Raw genomic sequence first — 19,907 nt, 5'->3', positions numbered from 1 at the left:
AATTGTTCCTCATGCACTTACGTGTTGGTGTTGGAGGTAGCAGCCGTCTCCTAGGAGATCTTTTTGTATCATAACAGATCTGTGAATCATCTTCCTCGAAAAACCCATGTGGGTGATGGTAACCTTTTGGTCTCTCAAAATCTGAGTCATGGCAGTGGTATCTACAGTGGTGGTAATCATACATATGCCTGCATTTAAAATAAAGAAAATGTTATTTCAGTCCGTTTCTATAAATTGATCTATTAGATTTCTTCTAGAAGATTTTCAAATCCACTTCTCCAGCAGGATAACCAAACACTACATTAGATAATTACACAACTCAATTTTAAAATCCAATTTCTCTATGCAAACTAATTTTGAGATAGCAAGCATACACTTTTGTACTAGGATAGTTACACAGTAAGTTCTCAGGTGAAATTATTATCAAATTGTATTTTCAGTTAAGTTATTCTTACCGGTACAGGCTAAAATGTCGGACCCCAGTTGTACACTGCTTAAAAAAAAAAAAATTACTCTGTTCTTCTCCTGCCATGCTGTCTTGTGAACCCTGGGTAACATGTGAAACACAGAAACTCAGGGAATAGAATTAAGCCTTTTACATTCTAGATACTTCTCTTGTTGGAAATCAAATCTTGGAAGGGTGTTATTTGATGGTAATTATCATATAAAAAAAAAAGTGACCTAAAAATTCTGTAAAATTTAGCTTTCATGCAAATCTTAGCTTTTCTGCAAACCAACAAGATGCAGATTATGGTACCAACCCTGCCAGAAGTCAGCTGGTGAAGACAGACAGTAAGGAGGAGGAGGAGGAGGAGAATTAAGCGTGTCTGGCACTTGTGCACATGCACTTATGGATCTAAGATAAAATGGCAATAAATTCCTCTACTTCTGGGCTGGACTTCAAAATACAAATTTATTGACAGAAATGGAGGATATTTTTGAGAAGTTATTGAATTTATTCAGCAGAAGGGAAACAGCTATTGTAAGGAAGATGAACACAATCTACTCAAGATGTTGTAAATGCGTATGTCTTTCTACATCATAATGAGAAGGTGAATATTATGGAATTTAAAAAAAAAAATCACAAGATATTTGGAAAAAGGTGCATTTAATTTTTAAACAGGAAGCCTTTCAGTATTACCAAATATAGTTTCTGTTCCATGACAGCTTGATACTCAGAAAACACCAGAACTATCTCACATTTTAAAGACTAAATCAGGAATATCAGGACTTCCTCCCAAAGTAGCAACAAAACATTGTCTGAACAACTGGAAACCTATTATTTACGTACAGGAGTGGTCCCAATGCAAAGTTAGGAGCTGCCGTGTCGCTGAAGCCATCACTGCCTAAAGCCAAGGGCACAGTGCTCAAATCAAACTAACTCGGTAATGCTCAAAGCCAAACTAACTTGGGAGCCACTGTTCTAAAGTTAGAAAAACCCACGCCAGTCCATTTCTGAAGAAACTGCAAAATAAACTTGCAGAGAAAAGCTTAAATTTACCAAAATTAAATCAAGGCCTTTTCTTCTTAAATCTGAAATTAAGATATTGAATGCCAAGATCTCTGGAGTTAAATACACAGCATCTGGCAAGAGGTGGTAAACAACACTGCTGGGCCTTGGAAAACCCTACAGAACAGAAATACTATCATTAACTAGGATACTATTCCAGGTTTTGGCCAGAGAAAACAGAAATGAGCTAGAAAACAGAGGAACCAGCTTACAAAACATGAACTCTGCAGTTACAGAAAGGAGCCTCAGATTAATACAAATTTGGACATTATGCAGTAATACAAATTTGTAAGAAATGCTAGTTGTCAACCAAAATTCAATTGATGGCATTTCCATAAAGCTTATGAATAAAACTTAAAAAACATCTATTCCAAACATATAAAGGCCAGGACAACTATGACAGTGTTAAGTGTTTGTACTAAGGAGAGAAAAAATGGTGCCAAGAGGAGGATTATTAATAAAGAGGTATACTGAGAATTTTCAAAGGGAAGTCATCCAGTTCTTTATTGGTCCAGCTAGTACTACCGTATGATCTCAGTCCATAGTTCAGCCGTTTCACCTTTCTTTTTAAGTTAAAAGAAGAAAACCATTTCTAAAAGTTCCTCTGTCTGAGCTTGATCCATCTTCCATTGTACATGAAATTTCATTTCTAAATTAAATGCTTCTTTGGTTATGCACTGTCTAGTTTATACTCAGTTCAAAGGAACTTTGTGCTTTCCTTCGAATTTGGTACAGAAGTTTTGCTGGAGTCAGCACATGTTGCCAAATACACAAGATCTTTGGTACACACACTATTCTTATTCACCATTTCACTTGCCAGCAGTTGTGTAGTATTAACTTCATTAGAGATTTTCAGTAGAAGTGTGCTTAGTGAAGCCTTTACAGATATGTACCTAATTTACTGGAATATTTTTCCCGGTTTAACAAATATCCTCACCTGCTTCCTGACAACATACTGTCTTCCTCATAATATTCTTCTCCACTAAAATATTCCTGCTCTCCCAAATAACGATCATCATTGCAATAGTCGTGAACTTCATGTTCTTCGCGGCAAATAGTAGGTCGACGCACATCACCAGAGTCAGATCTGTAAGTAGCAAATAGTTATATTTTTTAATATTTTATTTATATAAATTATATATGGTGTATTTTATACAGTTCTTTTAATATGCTTCCAAGAAAAAAAAAAGACAAGCATTAACAAACTCTCGTGTTGTCAGAATGTGGTGCTACAGTAAATTGCGTAGAACTGCAGTTCAGAACATGACTGTTTTATCTGTTTCTTAAAGATGACCTCCCTTTATTTCCTTGTAGGACAAATAGGAAAATAATATGGGGATGCTCATTGAAGTCAAAGACATTTAAGGCATTTTTACAAAATACACATTCAGAGTACTTTGAAGAAACACAGCCTCTCTCAAATGTCTGAAATTTGCCATACGGCTAAAATATTAAGGAGCACTCACTGAGGTATTCCAAGAAAAATCTGAAACGGATGTGCAAATCTAGACATTAAAAACTAGCACTGAAGGTGCATTTAGCAATGCACTTCCAGTAACGCAATATAACCTATTTTTAAAAGTTGTCTTAGAAAATATTCAGACATGAGACCAGGAAAGATTTTGGGTCCCCTGTAAATGGAGCTGTACACATTAAAATTTACCAAAGCTAAACCCACTTTTTTTCTAGTCTTTGCAAGTCAATGTTAAACAAGGGCTACTATAAGGTGTGATCTTTTTTCTGTTGAAAACTGCACAAACCTGCCTGGACTTTTAAAAGGGCTTGAATAATTTTGAACTTTAGGAGAAGTTTATCCTTTTAGAACGGGCAGTGGAAAATTTGACTTAGAAATTGTCACTTAAGTTCTTAAGCGTATGCATTGTCATACAGTTAATTTTGAAAATGATACTGCAGAAAAAAAGAGGGGAGGGGAGACTACTTTGTCCTCTTCAATTATGTCAGAACAATATCAACTCACCTAATATATGTTTCATAGTAGCGGGTTCTATCCAGGTAAACCATGAAAATAAGGAGAAAGATATTTTAAAATCAAGTAGTTAGAGAAATTCATTGGTGATTACAATGTGCCGGAACTAATAATTTCACTTTAAAGAAAACTAGTACTTTCAAACCTTATTAAAGTTACATAAATTTCCCATACATCAGAGCTATATTTTAAATACATTTCATACATCAGTAAGCAACAGAAATGAAGCTAAATATACAAATTAGTTTCATGTAGCATAAGTTTTCTTATAGTGTATTTATAACATATAAATTTATTTAAAAGCAAATACATATTTGTAAGTTTACCTCCTACTGCTTGGCCTTCTACGCTTCTCATGATCAGTTCTGGAGTAAGAACGGTAACCGTTTTCAGGTCTATGCTCGTGATTTGCAAAATTTGTGTGTTTTCCATGAACAACTTTGGACATGTTGGCATTATTGAGATTGGCATTTGTTGAGTTTGGAACTTGCTTTCCTACTGAGTTGTGATTATGATGATTGTGGTATACAGAATTTCCTGCCTGAGGATATAGATTTTTCTCAGTATCATTTGCAGATGGAATTGAAGGCCGCTGAACATGTAAGGGACGGTGTGTGGTGTTGATCTGTTGAAATGAATCTCGTCTGTCACTGCTAATATGGTTTATGTGGTTGCCAAAGAGAGCACCATTCCTCTGTTTTAGGGGAAGAGAAAGAAAAAATTACATCAGATACCTTAACGTATTTGTGACAGTGCTAACTTACTTTTCTCTCCTACATGCATTCAAAAGTAGCAATTCAAATAATCTGTGATTTTTCTTTCTAATTTTATGATGCTTCAGATGGGATCTCCTGAAGTGACAGAGATGTGATTGTGATAATCACAATATTTGTATTTCAGAGTCAAATCAACATTACGCTGTGATAATTATTCTTTTTCCATATAACTAAACGTGACATCCAGCTCTCTCCACATTTTATTAAGCAGGAGAAACCTAGATTCCCATACATGAACATGCACCAACTTCCTCAGAAATGATGAGTCTGCTTAATTTTTGAGAACACTTTGGTGAAACTCCTTCTATTCTCCCAGAGCATCAATTTGCAACAGGCGTCACTCAGACAGGATGGAGTGCCATGCAACAGCTTGCAAGCATATCTCAAGTAGGTAACATTAAACTTCAGTGCTTCCGTTCTTCTTGCAGAGGTACAAGAAAGAGTAGTAACTCTTAATAAGCCCTGAAGAGTGTAATGGATGGTGAAAGAGAGAATGAAGTGCTGTTATGACCATGACATGCAGCTCTCTTTTACATCTGACCCAGATTATGTAGCCTCCCTGTCTAGCCAGGTGTGGGTCTTGGATGACAGCAGTCTGGCTTGAAGCTCAATCTAGGGAAGACAGGAGGTAATGACGGTTGGCAGAGAAATGCATCTACTGATGGTGGCTGTGGCACTGTCTCCAGTGCCACATCCTCCTTTTTGGCAAAGCACAATAGCAAGCCATGGGGCTTCTGACACAACTACTGCAGAAGCATGCTTTTACATCTGCTGCTCCTGAAATGCTTGTGAAAAATTAAGTTTTCTTGCTGGCTGACAAATGGTTTGCAGAGCGCTCCTGATTGTAATACCAACTTTACATGTTTACCATTAGACTGAATATCTATAGTGTAAAAGACAAAAACTAATCTTTTTTTCTGATTGGTTCCTATCGATATCCCTCACAGGAAATTGAAAATGGCATTTATATTTAGTTGACTTCTGTGTAATTCCAGGCATTGGCTGCATAGAATTTCATTCTCTTCTTCCAGTTAAGACACTTCCAGTTTAACCTTGCCACAATCAAAATTTGAGATGGCAAGGTTCATTCCTTTTCCTAGGATTTGCTTAAGAAAAAAATAAGAACTAATAAGAAACAATTAGGGGTAGACGAATCACCCTGCAGGAACTGCTTCCTAAATTTATGATGGGATGCAAGTGTCCTGGACATACCATTTTTATATATATATATATAAAAAAAATATACTTATTTATAAAATAGTTATATTGTTCCAGTTTGCAAGAGGTGTTAATTATTATTATTCCATATTCAGGGATAAGCTCATTCTTTAATCTCATACTATATGACAAAACAATTCACGTAGCTGTGTTCTGACATTACTTTATAAACATCTTCCTCCTCCTCTGGATTGTTTTCCTCTGGTTCATCATCTTGCAAGTCACAGGATATAGCTCGGCGTATTTCAGGGCCAATATCATGAAGTGTCCTTAGTCCTGCCTAAATCAATGACAATATCATAATACATTAGGAATGCAGATTCTTTTTCGTTCTTTAATTATAGGCGTGTAAATTTATTTTAAAGGACAGTTAACAAGTTTTTGTATCCTGACATCCACAGAGGATACATTCTACTATATGTCTCTTTACTGTTGTTAATAAAAGGCTTATATTCCAGTACAACCCTGCTAACGTGATCATGTCTTTATTATCACAGTGTAGATCCTGACTTAAAGACTACTGATGTTTATGGAACCCTATAAAGATAAAATTGATCTTATAATAAAGTATAAGTAATCAGCAAGAACTATAATAAAATGCATTTCAATGAGATGTATATTTAACGTTAAAAACACGTTTGCAGCCTGTGACCACAAAGGAAATGCAAGGAGATCTTTGCTACAGCAACAGCAGTTTTAGCAGAGCTCAGATGGAAAAGAAAGCAGTGAAATAATTCCAGCTCATCTGCACTGCACTGTGATACGCAGACATTTGATTTAAAGCTCTAGTTTAGGACAGAAAACCATCCAGCTACAGGAGCATGGACCTCAGCATGTATCGGTTCATGCTCTTCTCAAGCCTGCTACCACAAGCAACCTTTAGGAAAAGGGATAGTGCTGAAACTGCCAAGGACAGACCTGCACATTAGGGAGGAAACAGACATCATACACAGGGACAGGAATTCACTGCTTTTGTGTAGGCCTTACTTACTTCAAAAAGGCGATATTTTTCCTGTTTTAACTCTGGCTGTCATAGTCTGAAGCAAAAAAATGCAATCCTGTTCTTCCCAACTCTTTTTTATCTCCTCAGGTTCAGAAAAAATCAAAGATATGTTTGTTTAGCCCTTTACTAACACTATACTTCCACTACAAATAATCATGCACAGCACTTGGTTCAATTCTTGATGATGATCTAAAAGCCTGATTCATTATTTTTCTGCATTTTTTGATGCAGACAAGGGCTATCCCAGCCCACCAGAGCTGTACTTCTATGGCATGACATTGCATGTTACTCGCCCTGGGGTGGCACGAACATGTGTAGAGAATTTTGCATGTTTCACAGCTCCAGAAGGAGCTGAAGGACCTTGAAAGGCACCCAGCGTGGCTTGGTCCCATTCACGCTGCCTATCAGACACTGTCCCTGGAGTACATCACAGCATCGCAGTTGGGTTTCATCTCAAAATAGAAATAGTTGGTTTGCTGGGGAGCAAAATGGCATTTATGCAGTGTGGGCAATCGGAATCTGGAAAGGGACGAATCCAAAAACTTTGTATCTAACAGTGTAGATTTACCATAGGCTCCTCTTCAGGTTTCACTCATACCAGTATTTGACTTTCTGAAAATGGCGCTTGACTAACCACATTAGCTGCATATATTTGGTAATTGTATTTTCTCCCTCAGGGATGAACTTCGAGAGTTACGCTATAATGGAACGAGGCTCTAAAAATCATTTACTAGCGAGTTAATATACAATATACATTTCGTGAGTACATTGTGCTTTCTCCCACTTCTTATGCTAATTGCATAGTCAAGACCTTAGCAAGGTTGCTAATGTCATAATTTTGTAAGGCACTAAAGGGAAGTAAAATTAACACTTTAAGGTACAGATTTCGAACTAGAAGACCAAAGGCTTCTATTTATTTAGCAGAGGATTACTATTATATTTTGGTTATTCAATCATGAGCAAGAATAGTCACTTGCATTTCACACTCACTACCTGCTTATTTAATAGCAAAGAAAACTAAAAAAGAACAAAACCCCCATAGCTACGCTAACACTTTAACATAAAAATAAACTGAGCTTAGTATGAACAGAATACAATGCAAGAACTACCAAAATAAGAAAATAAAATAAAATAAGCATGCAGAAAAACAGCTGAAGAGACCTACGCTATAGCAGTGAACGTAAGAGACATAGTAGTCAAGTCTCGATTCCTCAGTGTTACGCATCTTCCTAGAGCCCATCTTCAAACGCTGAAGCGGAGCGCGCTGCTCTACAACTACACCAAGGCTCTGTGCTTTCAGTCAAACCCAGACTCCCTTCAAGCTAAGCCTTTCTGTGAACACAACACTCAAACAGCACTATTATAAATTTGAACCCTAGCAAAAACTACAATTTATATTCCTGTCTGCCAAATTTGACAAAGTCCCACAAATCTATGCCTAAAAGCTGAGAAAAGCCCTGTGTTTGGCAGCAACATATTCAACAGTAATTTACTTTCGATTACATTTCCAACTGCCTTCTGGTTCACTTCTTGGTGAATTACTCCTTTACTCAAGAGAAAGCAGGCAGCTTTTATCACCTCATCTCTCTTCAGTAATACTCATTTTCATGTAACAGACCTCTTGCAATGACACAGTCAACAGCAGAAGACTAAAACCTGGATCACCATATGTAAAAGTATATGTTAGTTAAACTAAACTGATCAGCCATATTCACTCACAGCCAGTACAGAAGCCACAGGTTCTACAGGCAACATCTGCCTGCAGAATTAAAGTATTCCTCAGTTTATCTGCTCTAACAGAACTACCTACAACAATTTTGTGACCTCCATCATTAAAATGACTGCTCCCATGTACTGCCTCATTTTACCTGGTGTAATGTAAAAGTATTCTAAGAACAATTTTTATAACAGGAGAGCATTGCATAATGAGACAAATTCTCATGCTGAGCTCTGACTGATAAGACAACCCTTCACTAGATCAGCCAGCTACCGCTGAAGTGGGGCTGATGTAAAAATGCAGGAATTGGTACTTATACCTCAGTAGGAAAATCCCTCCTCTGAACCACATTTAATGTGGAGAACTGTGAAGATCGTAGAGGTAGCTTGGACTGATAAAACACTTGACTTTACCTTCAAGCACTTCAGAATCAAACCAAAGATCTCTTAAGTAAAGGAACAGACACAAAAAGCAAACCAACCTTCCCCACATCTCTCCATTAGTTTACAGGGAAGAAGGGTCCTTCTCATACACATTTCCCTACATGATGTTGCCCCTTTTAGCCTACCCAGCAAGTACCCTAGAGACATTATAACACACAAGAGGGCAATGGGAGTATATGTTGTCCTCCATTTGTGAAGTTCTGCTACATTTAAATTTGAGAGAATTTCTTCTCTTAAAAAAAAAACAAACCTGAGGACTTTTTTTAAAAAAAAGACCCTGGATAGTGATTTGTCTACATTTGCCAGAGATGTGCTTGTTTCTTTTTCACTACAACTGCTTAAGATCTTAGGAGGCAATTATTTCCCTAAGTAAAACTTTATAAGACCTTTTGTTATTACATATAATGATTCAGGACTAGCCACATTCCTGAAGCATCATGCTATAATGACCTTCAAAAAATAAAGTCAAATTTGAGTGTTATACAGAAATTACTTCCTCTCAGTCTTTTAGTGTGGCTTATCAGAGCTGCAGAGGAAAGGAAACCACAGCTAAATCCTCTTTACTTGCCCCAAACGGAACAATGAGTAGACACTAAAGACCAATATAAGAACTTTCATAACATTTCCTTTGGTTGGTAAAGATTGCTGGAAGGGTCACACTCTTTCTAGTCTCCCTTATATCCTCATTTTTTACAGCAGATTCTTAATTCCTGAACATTTTCTCATGTCCAGAGAATTCTCACTTTTCCTTAAAGGAAGCATCAAGATTATTTTATGCCATTTCAGCAGTAAAAAACACCTTTAAAAATTTTCCCTAAATAAGTGGAAATGTGAGTAATAAATATTGCTTTATTTCCTATTTTTTGAGGACCAAATTACAATTCACATAATTTCAAGAAGCAAAGGGCCAGTTCTGCCATCATATATACATCTAATATCCATCTCAGCTCACCAGGCTGAAAATCTGCCTGGTTCACAAGGCTGTTAAAATCAGGTGGATCACATTTGTAAGAAAATGTGGTTAATAATCCCAGTATATTGCAGAGCACAAAATTCAGTTCTGTTCTTCTCTAACTTTCCAACACAGAGTATTATTATTTGCTATACACAAATGTCTTTGCCTAGTGTACCTGTAACTGGAAAAAAAGACCATTTTTCTCACATGGGTGTTAATATCTATGTGCATTTACCCTATATCTTTTAGCAAATTTTGTTTTCATCAAAGATACTGGAAGATGAAAAGGTCTAACAGAACAGATAAAACATGCAAGAGGCATGTATAGGCACCAGTTCTATAGAGATAACATTGCTCAAAACTGCATCATTGAATTATTCATGCTGTTGTGCAAGAGGACATCTGTTGTTTCTACTCAGCTTTTTCTATGTTGTTGTTTTCTTTGAAGTAGAGGAAGAAAAGAGATTAATGCTACTGTGTTTGCCTCTAATTCTGTTTGAGAGATTTCACTACAAGTTTGCAAAAGTTATTTCTTATTCAGACACTTTCTCTCCAGAATTTAATTTTTGATGCCCTCCTTGCAGGCATGAGAAAGATGAGACATATCAGTCCAATGGTTAGTTAGCAAACCAGTTACACACAGTGCGCTGAACAACATAATTACATAATAACCCAAGCATGTCTTTAAATAGGCTTTCCTGTAAATGTACAGGATGACTTCAAATTAACATGATAATTCTGCACAGCTGTGCTTTATGAGGCATAATAGCACCTGCAATGTTTTCAAGATGGCACAAGGCACTAAACCACCAGTGCTGTGTCCTAAATAGCATCTCAAGAGACAATTAATGATGCCCCTGTCTCTGACACAGCATTGAGATGACACACATGTGCTTTCAAACGCTGAAATAATAGAGCTGTAGGAGTCCCTTAGTGAGGAGAAAAAAAGACATATGACTAATAACTATTTCTGAATTGGTCATTTAGAGAGAGATAAGCTTAAAGATGCTTGAAAAGCACCTCATGCAAAACATCAAACCATTTAAATTAAGTTAAACACTAAAACATTAAACAGTTGAACATTTTTAAAAGACTACTTTTAACAAATGCCAAATAGATTTTAAATCCATTTTCTACATCTATAGTATGCATAAAACAATAACACCATTCTAGATATATGTCTTATATTAAGAAATTTGTGAAATTTGTGAAATTTAAATGTTTATAAGTACTGGAACTACAAAAACATAATTTCCCCTATACCTAAACTCTGCCCACATCCATTTTGAGGTATGGTGCAACCTACATATAGATGCAGTTTAAGCTTAGTTTAAGTGCAAGCACAATACTGCTATTTAAATAATAAGAATCACTATCACCTACACTATTTCTAGGCACGTAAAATACATAATGCTCCCTCTTTTGAGGCATCTTATAGTGATACCAGGAAATGGAAGAGACACTTGTAAGCTTTGCTTCACAGATTTTAGAAGAACGATGGATGTTTAGGTATATTGCTATATGAACTCACTAGATCTGAAATAAAGCATAAACATGAATTCTAAATACTTAGGTCTTCAGAGCTTCAGAATACTGAAAGCCTATGACTCTGAAAATCTTCATATAAACCATTACATTTGTAGATAATGAATGTGGTTTTACTACCTGCTTATTTTATAGCAAAGCAAACCAAAAAGAACAAAACCTCGAAAGCTACACTGACACTTTAACATAAAAATAAACTGAGGTTAGTATAAACAGAATACAATGCAAGAACTACCAAAATAAGAAAATAAGCATGCAGAAAAATAGCTGAATAGACCTACGCTATAGCAGTGAACATAAGAGACATAGTAGTCAAGTCTCGATTCCTCAGTGTTACGCATCTTCCTAGAGCCCATCTTCTAGCGCTGAAGCGGAGCGTGCTGCTCTACAACTACACCCAGGCTCTGTGCTTTCAGTCAAACCCAGACTCCCTTCAAGCTAAGCCTTTCTGTGAACACAACATGAACACAGAACCACAATTAAATTGAACTTGAACAACATATTAACCCCTCAGCTGATGCCTGCTAGAGGGTTTTTTTTTTCTTTTTTCTTTTACCATTTACTGCAGGGTTGAGATTACTTATAAAATTTGCAGAGAGAAAAACGCATAATTAGTTTAACCTGAAACATGTTTCCAAATCAATGAAACTCAATATATCAGTGCTTTTGTGTACTTCTGATGTGAAGGGAAATATCCTTTAACTTTTATTTGTATGTATTAACAAAGAGGGTTACATGTAAATAAATGTGAAATACAGATGCAAACATTACATAGTTTACAGTAAGTATTTTCCCTAGGAAAAATAGTGTAGAATTAATTTATTCAGTCTAAGTACTAGACGAAAGTAATTACACTTGTTCACGCTTCACTTAACATTTATTTTACTAGCAATGTGACTACTGTTTGGCTCGATACAAATTTCCATCACTACAAAAAGACATCTCCTAAACTACTGCTACAAATATAATTTTGCTCTGATTTTACCCAGAAAATATATTTGTTCTTACTGCATAAGTATCAGGCACTAGCATAAGAAAGGCACTGTGCACAATGCAGCCCTAAGGAATTTTTTGTCTCGCGTCCTAGGAGCGTGTATAACACCACAGAAATGACAGTAGACAGCTAACGTGAACTGGTCACCCAGCATTTCAGAACCACATGCTTTTCTTCCCTTCACAAGGAGTGAAAACCCCTGGGTCTGCACAAGACAGACTTGTAGTTCCAAGAGATATTGTTATTTCATTTCTGAAGATGTTTTTGGTGACAATATGCAAGTTTAGACAAACTGCTCTTGGTTATATATTTTGAACTGTCCTTTTCTGAGTGAGGAGGAATTTGAAACTTCATGGCAAAAAGACTTTACTGAATAGCCGGAGCAGAAAACCTCCTGAGACCCCCTTCACTTTCTAGAGTGCTTCCTCTTCTCTGACCACAGGTACCCAAACAGCAGCCTCTGTTAGGCTAACAGGCAAGTGCTGCATCCTTGAGGAAAAGCTGAGCTATACAGAATAAAAATCACCCTGAAGACAATTACTGTGGAGTAAGAAAGGGAATTCCTGCCTGCTGCATGCTCTGACATTCACGAAGCAAATCTAGTTTTACAGGGAGCTCCGTTCTCATCTGCTGGCTCAGCCTAAACTTTCATTGGTACTTCTCCCCTCAAAACATTTCTCAAACCCAGTATTAGAAGCATCTATTTTCTTTATTCCAGTTGGGTCGAGGTTCTGGCCCCAAACTGGTGAGGGGGCTGCCAGCGACATTCTCCTGACACGGTACACAAGTTTTGGTCTCATGCAACAAAATAAATTCAGGCAAAGGATGTGATTTTGTTAAAACTCCTGAAGTCTTAATGACAAAAAGAAGTATTCTGTACTTATTCAAGTGTTAATACAGAAGCTGCTGATTTTATAGCTTCTGCACTGTCCCCTAAGAGGCAGCCACAGCCACTGCTCACGCTACAGTGCCGGGAAGAGTCTGATCAAATGCTGGACACAGTTGAATAAAATCTCTTACAGAAGTAAATGTCTGCCCACCCACCACTATCAGTTTCCCTTTTCTTTCTCTAGTTTAGCTTGTTACGCTACCATTAGAGTGCGAAAGAGACACCTGCATCGTGAAAGAGGCATTTCTAAGAAATATTTTATCAAATTAAGGACCAAGTATCACTACCTTGCAGAGAGAGAAATTCAAGTGGGCTAAAGAGAAATGGGAGGGGAAGAAAAAAAATAATATTTACAACAGGTGTTTTTAACTCTCTGTTAGTTCTCCTGTTAGAGAATGCAGCATCAATTTCACATGTATTCAGTCTTCTTAAATGCTTGTCACTGATCAGGATCAACTATAACATCCTCTCACTTAACAGTTTCAAAAGGACAGAGGCAGCAGTTTTAACAGCACTGCATGAAAAGTGCAGCTCACTTCCAAGTGAAAGCAGAATCAAGTGCGACTCCTTTAAAGAACCGCTTTGATTTTGTTGGCAGAACGGCAGGGTAACTCCCCATTACCCAGGTAACTCTCAGAACCTGGGAGGGGAAAAACTGCACCTTCTTATTGTTTTTTCTTGGTATTTTGCATCTCTTGATGTCTTTGACATCGCAGAAGCAGCAGCCAAGAGGATTCCCTTAATGTGATTCCCTGTTTGTGCACATCTTTATCATTGAGGTCAGATACATAAATACCAGCAGGGCTCGGTAGCTGATGCATACTGCAAGTTACAATTATTTTTGTTTTGTTCTATAGAGCAATATAGTAAAGGAAGAACCTAAAGCAATAGAAAACTTTTCTCATTAGTTCGATTTTTTCAAACATTACCTGAAATTAAATTTGAGAGTGTTAAAGTTCTAACTTTGGGCTTTGAACATCTACTGCCAAAAGTTCTTGATCTAGACAAAAAAAGTGTATCTTTTTACCTTAACCTTGAAATTAAATCCTTTTCGTGTCTCTCTAAAGATAACATCTAAGAACTGTATTTTACACACGCTCCTTAGGCAGTCTGCCTTCCTGGGTCCACAGGTTGAATCTTTAGCTAAATAATGTGGCTTCCGAAGGAAGATTTATTCCCACACTTGTTGAAACAGGACTTATTAACATGACTAACGCAGGCCACCAGAAAACCTCCTTGGGCTTTCCTGAGCTCACAGAGTTTTGTCCTGTGTTATACAATTCTCTTCAACTAACTAAAAATGGTGTAGATGACTCCTTATCTTTTATAATAGTTTTTTTTTCAGTGCTTTTCTTGCTGAAAACATTACTTTTTTTATGACCTGGCATTGTAGTTGTAATATTGTGAAAATTTTGCTTTGCAGTTCTACAAAACTTTTTATCTTGAATGTCAGAGTTCTTAAATTATTGCACATCATTTTTCTGCCTATGTTAGCATAAGTCATTCCATCAGAAACAGCAGCATGAGAAGTAAATGTTTAAAACAGTTTTACCTAAAAGCAAGGCATCCAACTTAATATCCTAGAATATAACTAAACGACTAGTTAAAAAAAAAGGTAGGTGTAACTCTTGGAAGAAGCAGTGCCTTAGGCCATTTGACAGATACATGGTTTTCCCTTCAGTATCTTCAAAAGTACTAAACAAAACTATCGTAAAAACAAAACAAAACCCAAAAAACAAACAAAAAAAACAACCCCCAACAAAATACCATTGAGAACATGAGGAATTAAAGGAAGGCAAAGAGGAGTGATTTACATTTTAAAAATTCTGTTACATTCTCGTGAAACAGGGAAAAGGCAACATCCATTAATTTCTTGCCTCAACAGTTGTCCTGAGAATTAAAACACAGAATGGGTTTTGTCACAAGGAGCATATACCTTCTCCCTCCAAGTGGATGTTTACTCCCTGAAGCCAGGAAAAGAGTGACCTGGCCAACTATAGGAATCAGCAGGATTATAAAACTGTAACCCATGTCTTGCTTCATTTAATGGTTAGGAATGGATTGTAAAGCTTGATAACATGTTCTCACCCTTTCTTGCAGGAGAAAGGAGATAAGGAAGACCCGGCTAGATAATGCAGCAACTGCAGGGTTTATGAGATCCTTAGGAAGCATGTTCTTAACTAATTAACTAGTTCTGCAGGTAATTCCAACTACCCCAAGAGAAAGTTACAGATGTCAGCAAAAGTACAAGGTAACATTGCTTTTTATCTGCTGGTTTGCTTAAGGCTTTTGCAACATGACAACTGATCTGCAGTGGGCGAGATGTTGATGAGAATATGAAAATATAGTTGGTCTTGTTCTTTACAAATAGAAGAATCGGATGGCTGGAAAACCTTTTCCTATTGTAGCCTGATAGAAGTATTTTCCTCATCTTGTTTAAAGCTTTAAGCAAACAATTCCTAGTATAGGAAGGTTCTGAATGACAGGGCTTGAAAAACTAACGACAAGACTTAGCCCAGCTTCTGCTGCTCTCATCTCTTCTAGCAGTCCAGAAAGCAGAAGCTGTTTGCAGTGGTATTATCATGACTATGAGATATTGTGAAATCTTAACTAGTTTAAAGGAGAAACTAAAGAAAAGCTGCTGCTAAAGTCACATGCCCGCCCTGGTTACAGGAAGTTTCTAATTTCAAAAAGAAAGTTTTCAAAACAACAAAAAGATAAGGTAAATACAGCCAAGAATAAAAATAAAGGCCCCATATTTACTAGCAGATTTCAGTGTCAGAAACTCAGGTGTAGCTGAGGATATTTCTCCCCTCCAGACAGGAGAGAAGGCTGACTAATTTAGTACTTTTTTTTTGTTCACCATCTGTTCCACCCATACCTTAGCAAGCAAATTGCGTGCTGCAGTACTGCATGTGCAGTTTGTATGATTAGTTTATGCGGAGATATGTAAATAAACAGTAAATTCATCTGCGTAATAAAGATCTAAGTGCAGTGTGACTGCTATATGACGTTCCTTCAGTGTTCACAATGGAAGTGTGTCATATATTGACATACTAGTCATCACAATTTCCTTAAGAAACCGTATGAGAGACAGTGATATGGTATATTTCTGCTTTTGTCAGCATATTGTTTACCAGAGAGATCTGCAAACATTAGTTTACTTAGAGCATTGAGAATAAAAGGAAAAATAGCTACTATTAGCTCTCCAAGAACTGAAGTAACATCTTCATAGTTACAAGCCTTTCACAGATCATTCAACAAAATTTCTGTAGTTGAAAACCAAGTTTGATGGTATACCCGTAAATTATGCTGCCAAAAATAGTTGTTAAGAACATAAGTTTTTGAAAACATTAAAGTTTTATAAGCATTTAAGCTTTGGACAAAGCAAGTCTGGAATGAAGAGGCTGAAAATGGAGAGACATCAGATTTTTATAAGGCCAAAAGGATTCTCTGTGATCATTCATACTAACTTCCCTATAATACATCCCACAGGACTGTTCTCGGGGGCATTGATTAGAAGAAATCAATTCCTTGTTGAAGCAAAACATCTCTTTTAGAAAGATATCCAGATCTGTTTTAAAGCTGTATCCTCATATAATTAATTATTATAACAAACATGGCATTTTGACTTTGAATTTGTCTTGCTATAGCTTCCAGTATTGAATTATATTATTCCTTTATATGCTGGACTGAAAACCCATAAGACTGGGCTTTTTCCCAACCATAGATTTCAGATTTCTTTGAAATGGCATTTCTACTTTTATTTCATAAATCAAGTTGAGTTACTACTGATTTGTTACAAAGACAAAAACAGAACAGAGGAAAATGAGGAGAAAGAAAGAAATAACCTTCCCATCTGCCAGCCTGGCTCATTTTATTACCACAGAAGCATTGTTTTAATCAGCAAAAAAAATAAGTGCCATGCCCCAAATCCCATGAGCTTTTGTAGATTCAAAGCAGAGATTCATGGTCCTTTTTTTAGCTGTTTTGAATTGAAAAATATTTGTCTAAAGACAGACGATAAGCTAATTCTTTTCAGTTTCATCTTGCCCTCCATCTTTGCTATTGAACAGGAAGTGCCATCTGATAACAAACAACAGAGAACACTCACATTTGAAACTCACTCTGTTTCTATATTGTTGTGTGCAACTTCAAAAACACAAGTGGAAAACGGTAATACTGTGGCTTAAAACTAACTTTGAGCTCCTTATGCTCAAATGCTTCTGCAATGAAGAAGTCTGCAAAGTCCTTCCTAAAAATCTGATGTCTTTCACTTCCCTCTCAACTGTTTCCAGTCTTTTTCTTTTTATCTCTTCCATTCCCCATAATTTTCTCTTCTCTCATCATATGCAAATATAGTTCATACTGTCCTGGCAAGACATGTGCTCACACATCAACAGCAAGAATCGTAATGAATCTTTCTCTGCCTGTTGCATCTTATGCTTATGGTGACTTGGAACCGAATGTGTGTCAGAGCTGCCAGGAGAGACATTCTTAGGAAATAGGAATGAAACAAATTACCCACTTAAGACAGCGAAGATCAATCTGCTAGGTCAAAGTACAAGCCAGCAGGATTTTTAACAAAGAAAACAGTACCTGAATCAGGTTAACACATTTCTGTCCTTTTAGAAAGGGATTTTCACAACATATTCCTAAATTTTGGCATGAGAATAAGAAGCTATCAGAAACATTAAATATCTTTATAGTTTGTAGGAATCTACTCAGCATTAACTGAAATCAGAAAGTCCCAATCCAATAAAAACGGTGCAGTGTATATGTCTGGAATTATTTGAGGACAGCCTTCCATTTGCCTATTTCAAAGTTCATAATACAAAGGGTATCACTGGGCAGAAGTTTTCAGAACATACTCTTTAGATCACATATACTCTATGGACTGCTTACTGCAGGCCTGTTGGGAGAGAGATGGCCAAATCTATTGTCCTGGTTTCCATTTGATAGCTTGTTTTAAGAGACAGACAGAAGTATATGACATTAACATAGTATGCTAATATTACTTCCTAGAAAATAAATTGATTAATGTGAAGTTCAAAATTTGCAAAGATTAGAAAATACTGATAGGAAGGTATTTCACCAGTAATCATAAGTGGAAAAGAAAAAGAACAATGAGAATTAAGAAGAAAAATTGTACCATATAAAAACCATATTGTACCATATAAAAACCAAAATTGTACCATACAAAAAACAAAATTGTACCATATAAAAACCTCTTTACTATGTGGTAATGCGTACTAGGAAGTTTTCGGAGAACTGGTTTATAGTTCTTGTGTAGAAACACAAGAAATTAAACAGTTAAAGCAAAACAAAGAACGGAAATAATAGCTCAGAACTTCATTTATCTGATTTTACATCTGATTTAGATACAACATGTATCTAAAGATACACAGCAGCTTTAGACTGTATGTATCAACTAGATTTGCTAAGAAATTTTATAACTGTTGCTACTGTTTGAGTAATCCATAGAGAATAACTTTTTGCACTTACCTTGTTATCGACAGAATAGCAGGATTACGTTTTACTTTTCTGACGAATAAGGGCCAAAAGCATCCCAGCTAAATAAAATCCTTGCAGCACTGCACAATCATCAATATTCATCTACCTGCTATTTCAAGTAAGCTCACAAAATGGTTAGTCAAAAATGTAAAAGCAAAATCACCTGCAGAGCAACCGTCGTATTCTTCGCAGGATATTTCCCCACCAGTCCTTGTTCTTTGCGTTTCTTGAATTTCCTAAAGTAGTCCTGTATCAGGAAGGTGGCATAGAACTTCCCCACGGTTACCTCATCATCTACATGAACAGACCAGACAGATCTCTCCCAAGTCAGCACATTTATCAATAGCCTGTACATCTGATTTGAGGGCAAAAATCTGATGGGTGCAACAGGTACTATGCTTTCAGCTTACAACTATGGAACCTGTAACTAGCTTAAAAGCAATGTTTTAGCAAGCAGTTCAGGCTCAGTCAGTTAAGTGAACTCATCCTTAATAAAGAAGAAAATACAATACCTCACCAAGTCTCATGTACTTCTAAGTAAGTTTTAAGTTTCTAACAAAACCATAAGCATGTTTGTATACGATAGATTCTGAAAGACTTGTTTTAATTACTTGGAATAAATGAATTAAAATAAAAGCTGCTATGACTTACAGACACATTCATAAGAGTAAGATTATTAAAAAAAAATAAGTCCTGATTACAACATCTTTTTTTCACTGCTGAACCAGATCTGCTTAGTCAGTGTATCAATATAGCATTGTTCTGATTGCATAAGGACTTTTACGTCTTTATAGCTTGCTTCGCTATGCACATTTTTTTATTGGTGTCATGCCCTCACTGTAATACCTGAGCATCTTCCAGTTTGAATTTTATTTGTGTCCCAGATGCTCATGTTGGGCTGTATCGTCTGCTATCTTATTGTCACCCAATAAGACAGATTCGAGACTCTGAGGAAATCCCACAAAGGTTACAATTTCACATATTTTCTGTGAGGCTCTTGTTTAAGTGAAGATGTGGTCCTTAGCCACCTTCTAGATAGGTGATGATGATTAAGAGTAAATATGAAACAACATGGTGCTTTCCCACGTTATTGTATTGTATCAGCTCTGCAATACTGATAGAAATGAAAATAACTTCCATCAGTTCATTTAGTTCAATTCACAAGATAGGCAAACAGCAAGTGCAGTAAAACCTAGCACTTTTACAGAGTCACTGCTGTGAACAAAATCCAAATTTCAAAGTTTTCAAAGGCAGGTACCTTACGAGGATATCGAAATTGCCTGGTTCATAGCATGCTAAGAATGTACTTATGAGTCCCATTGAATCATTCAGCTGTGCAAGTTTGATGTCTTGATG

The 19,907-nt window shown here is 36.5% G+C and overlaps 1 protein-coding gene across 1 annotated transcript in view; it reads right to left on the bottom strand.

The window, feature by feature from the left end:
* The window catches only part of CACNA1D (calcium voltage-gated channel subunit alpha1 D), a 183,824-nt gene that overhangs the window by 6,451 nt on the left and 157,466 nt on the right, over nucleotides 1-19,907 (bottom strand). Inside the window, exons 41-46 of the mRNA XM_068409430.1 lie at nucleotides 18,715-18,845; nucleotides 5,655-5,771; nucleotides 3,824-4,191; nucleotides 3,489-3,515; nucleotides 2,448-2,597; nucleotides 22-188 (exon numbers count right to left, since the gene is read on the bottom strand). Coding sequence (XP_068265531.1) covers nucleotides 22-188; nucleotides 2,448-2,597; nucleotides 3,489-3,515; nucleotides 3,824-4,191; nucleotides 5,655-5,771; nucleotides 18,715-18,845 — 960 coding nt within the window. The remainder of the gene's footprint in view (nucleotides 1-21; nucleotides 189-2,447; nucleotides 2,598-3,488; nucleotides 3,516-3,823; nucleotides 4,192-5,654; nucleotides 5,772-18,714; nucleotides 18,846-19,907) is intronic.

Source organism: Nyctibius grandis, chromosome 10 (assembly GCF_013368605.1).
Source record: "Nyctibius grandis isolate bNycGra1 chromosome 10, bNycGra1.pri, whole genome shotgun sequence".
Classification (NCBI taxonomy): Eukaryota; Metazoa; Chordata; class Aves; order Nyctibiiformes; family Nyctibiidae; genus Nyctibius; species Nyctibius grandis.
This window is presented reverse-complemented; position numbering and strand designations above follow the sequence as displayed.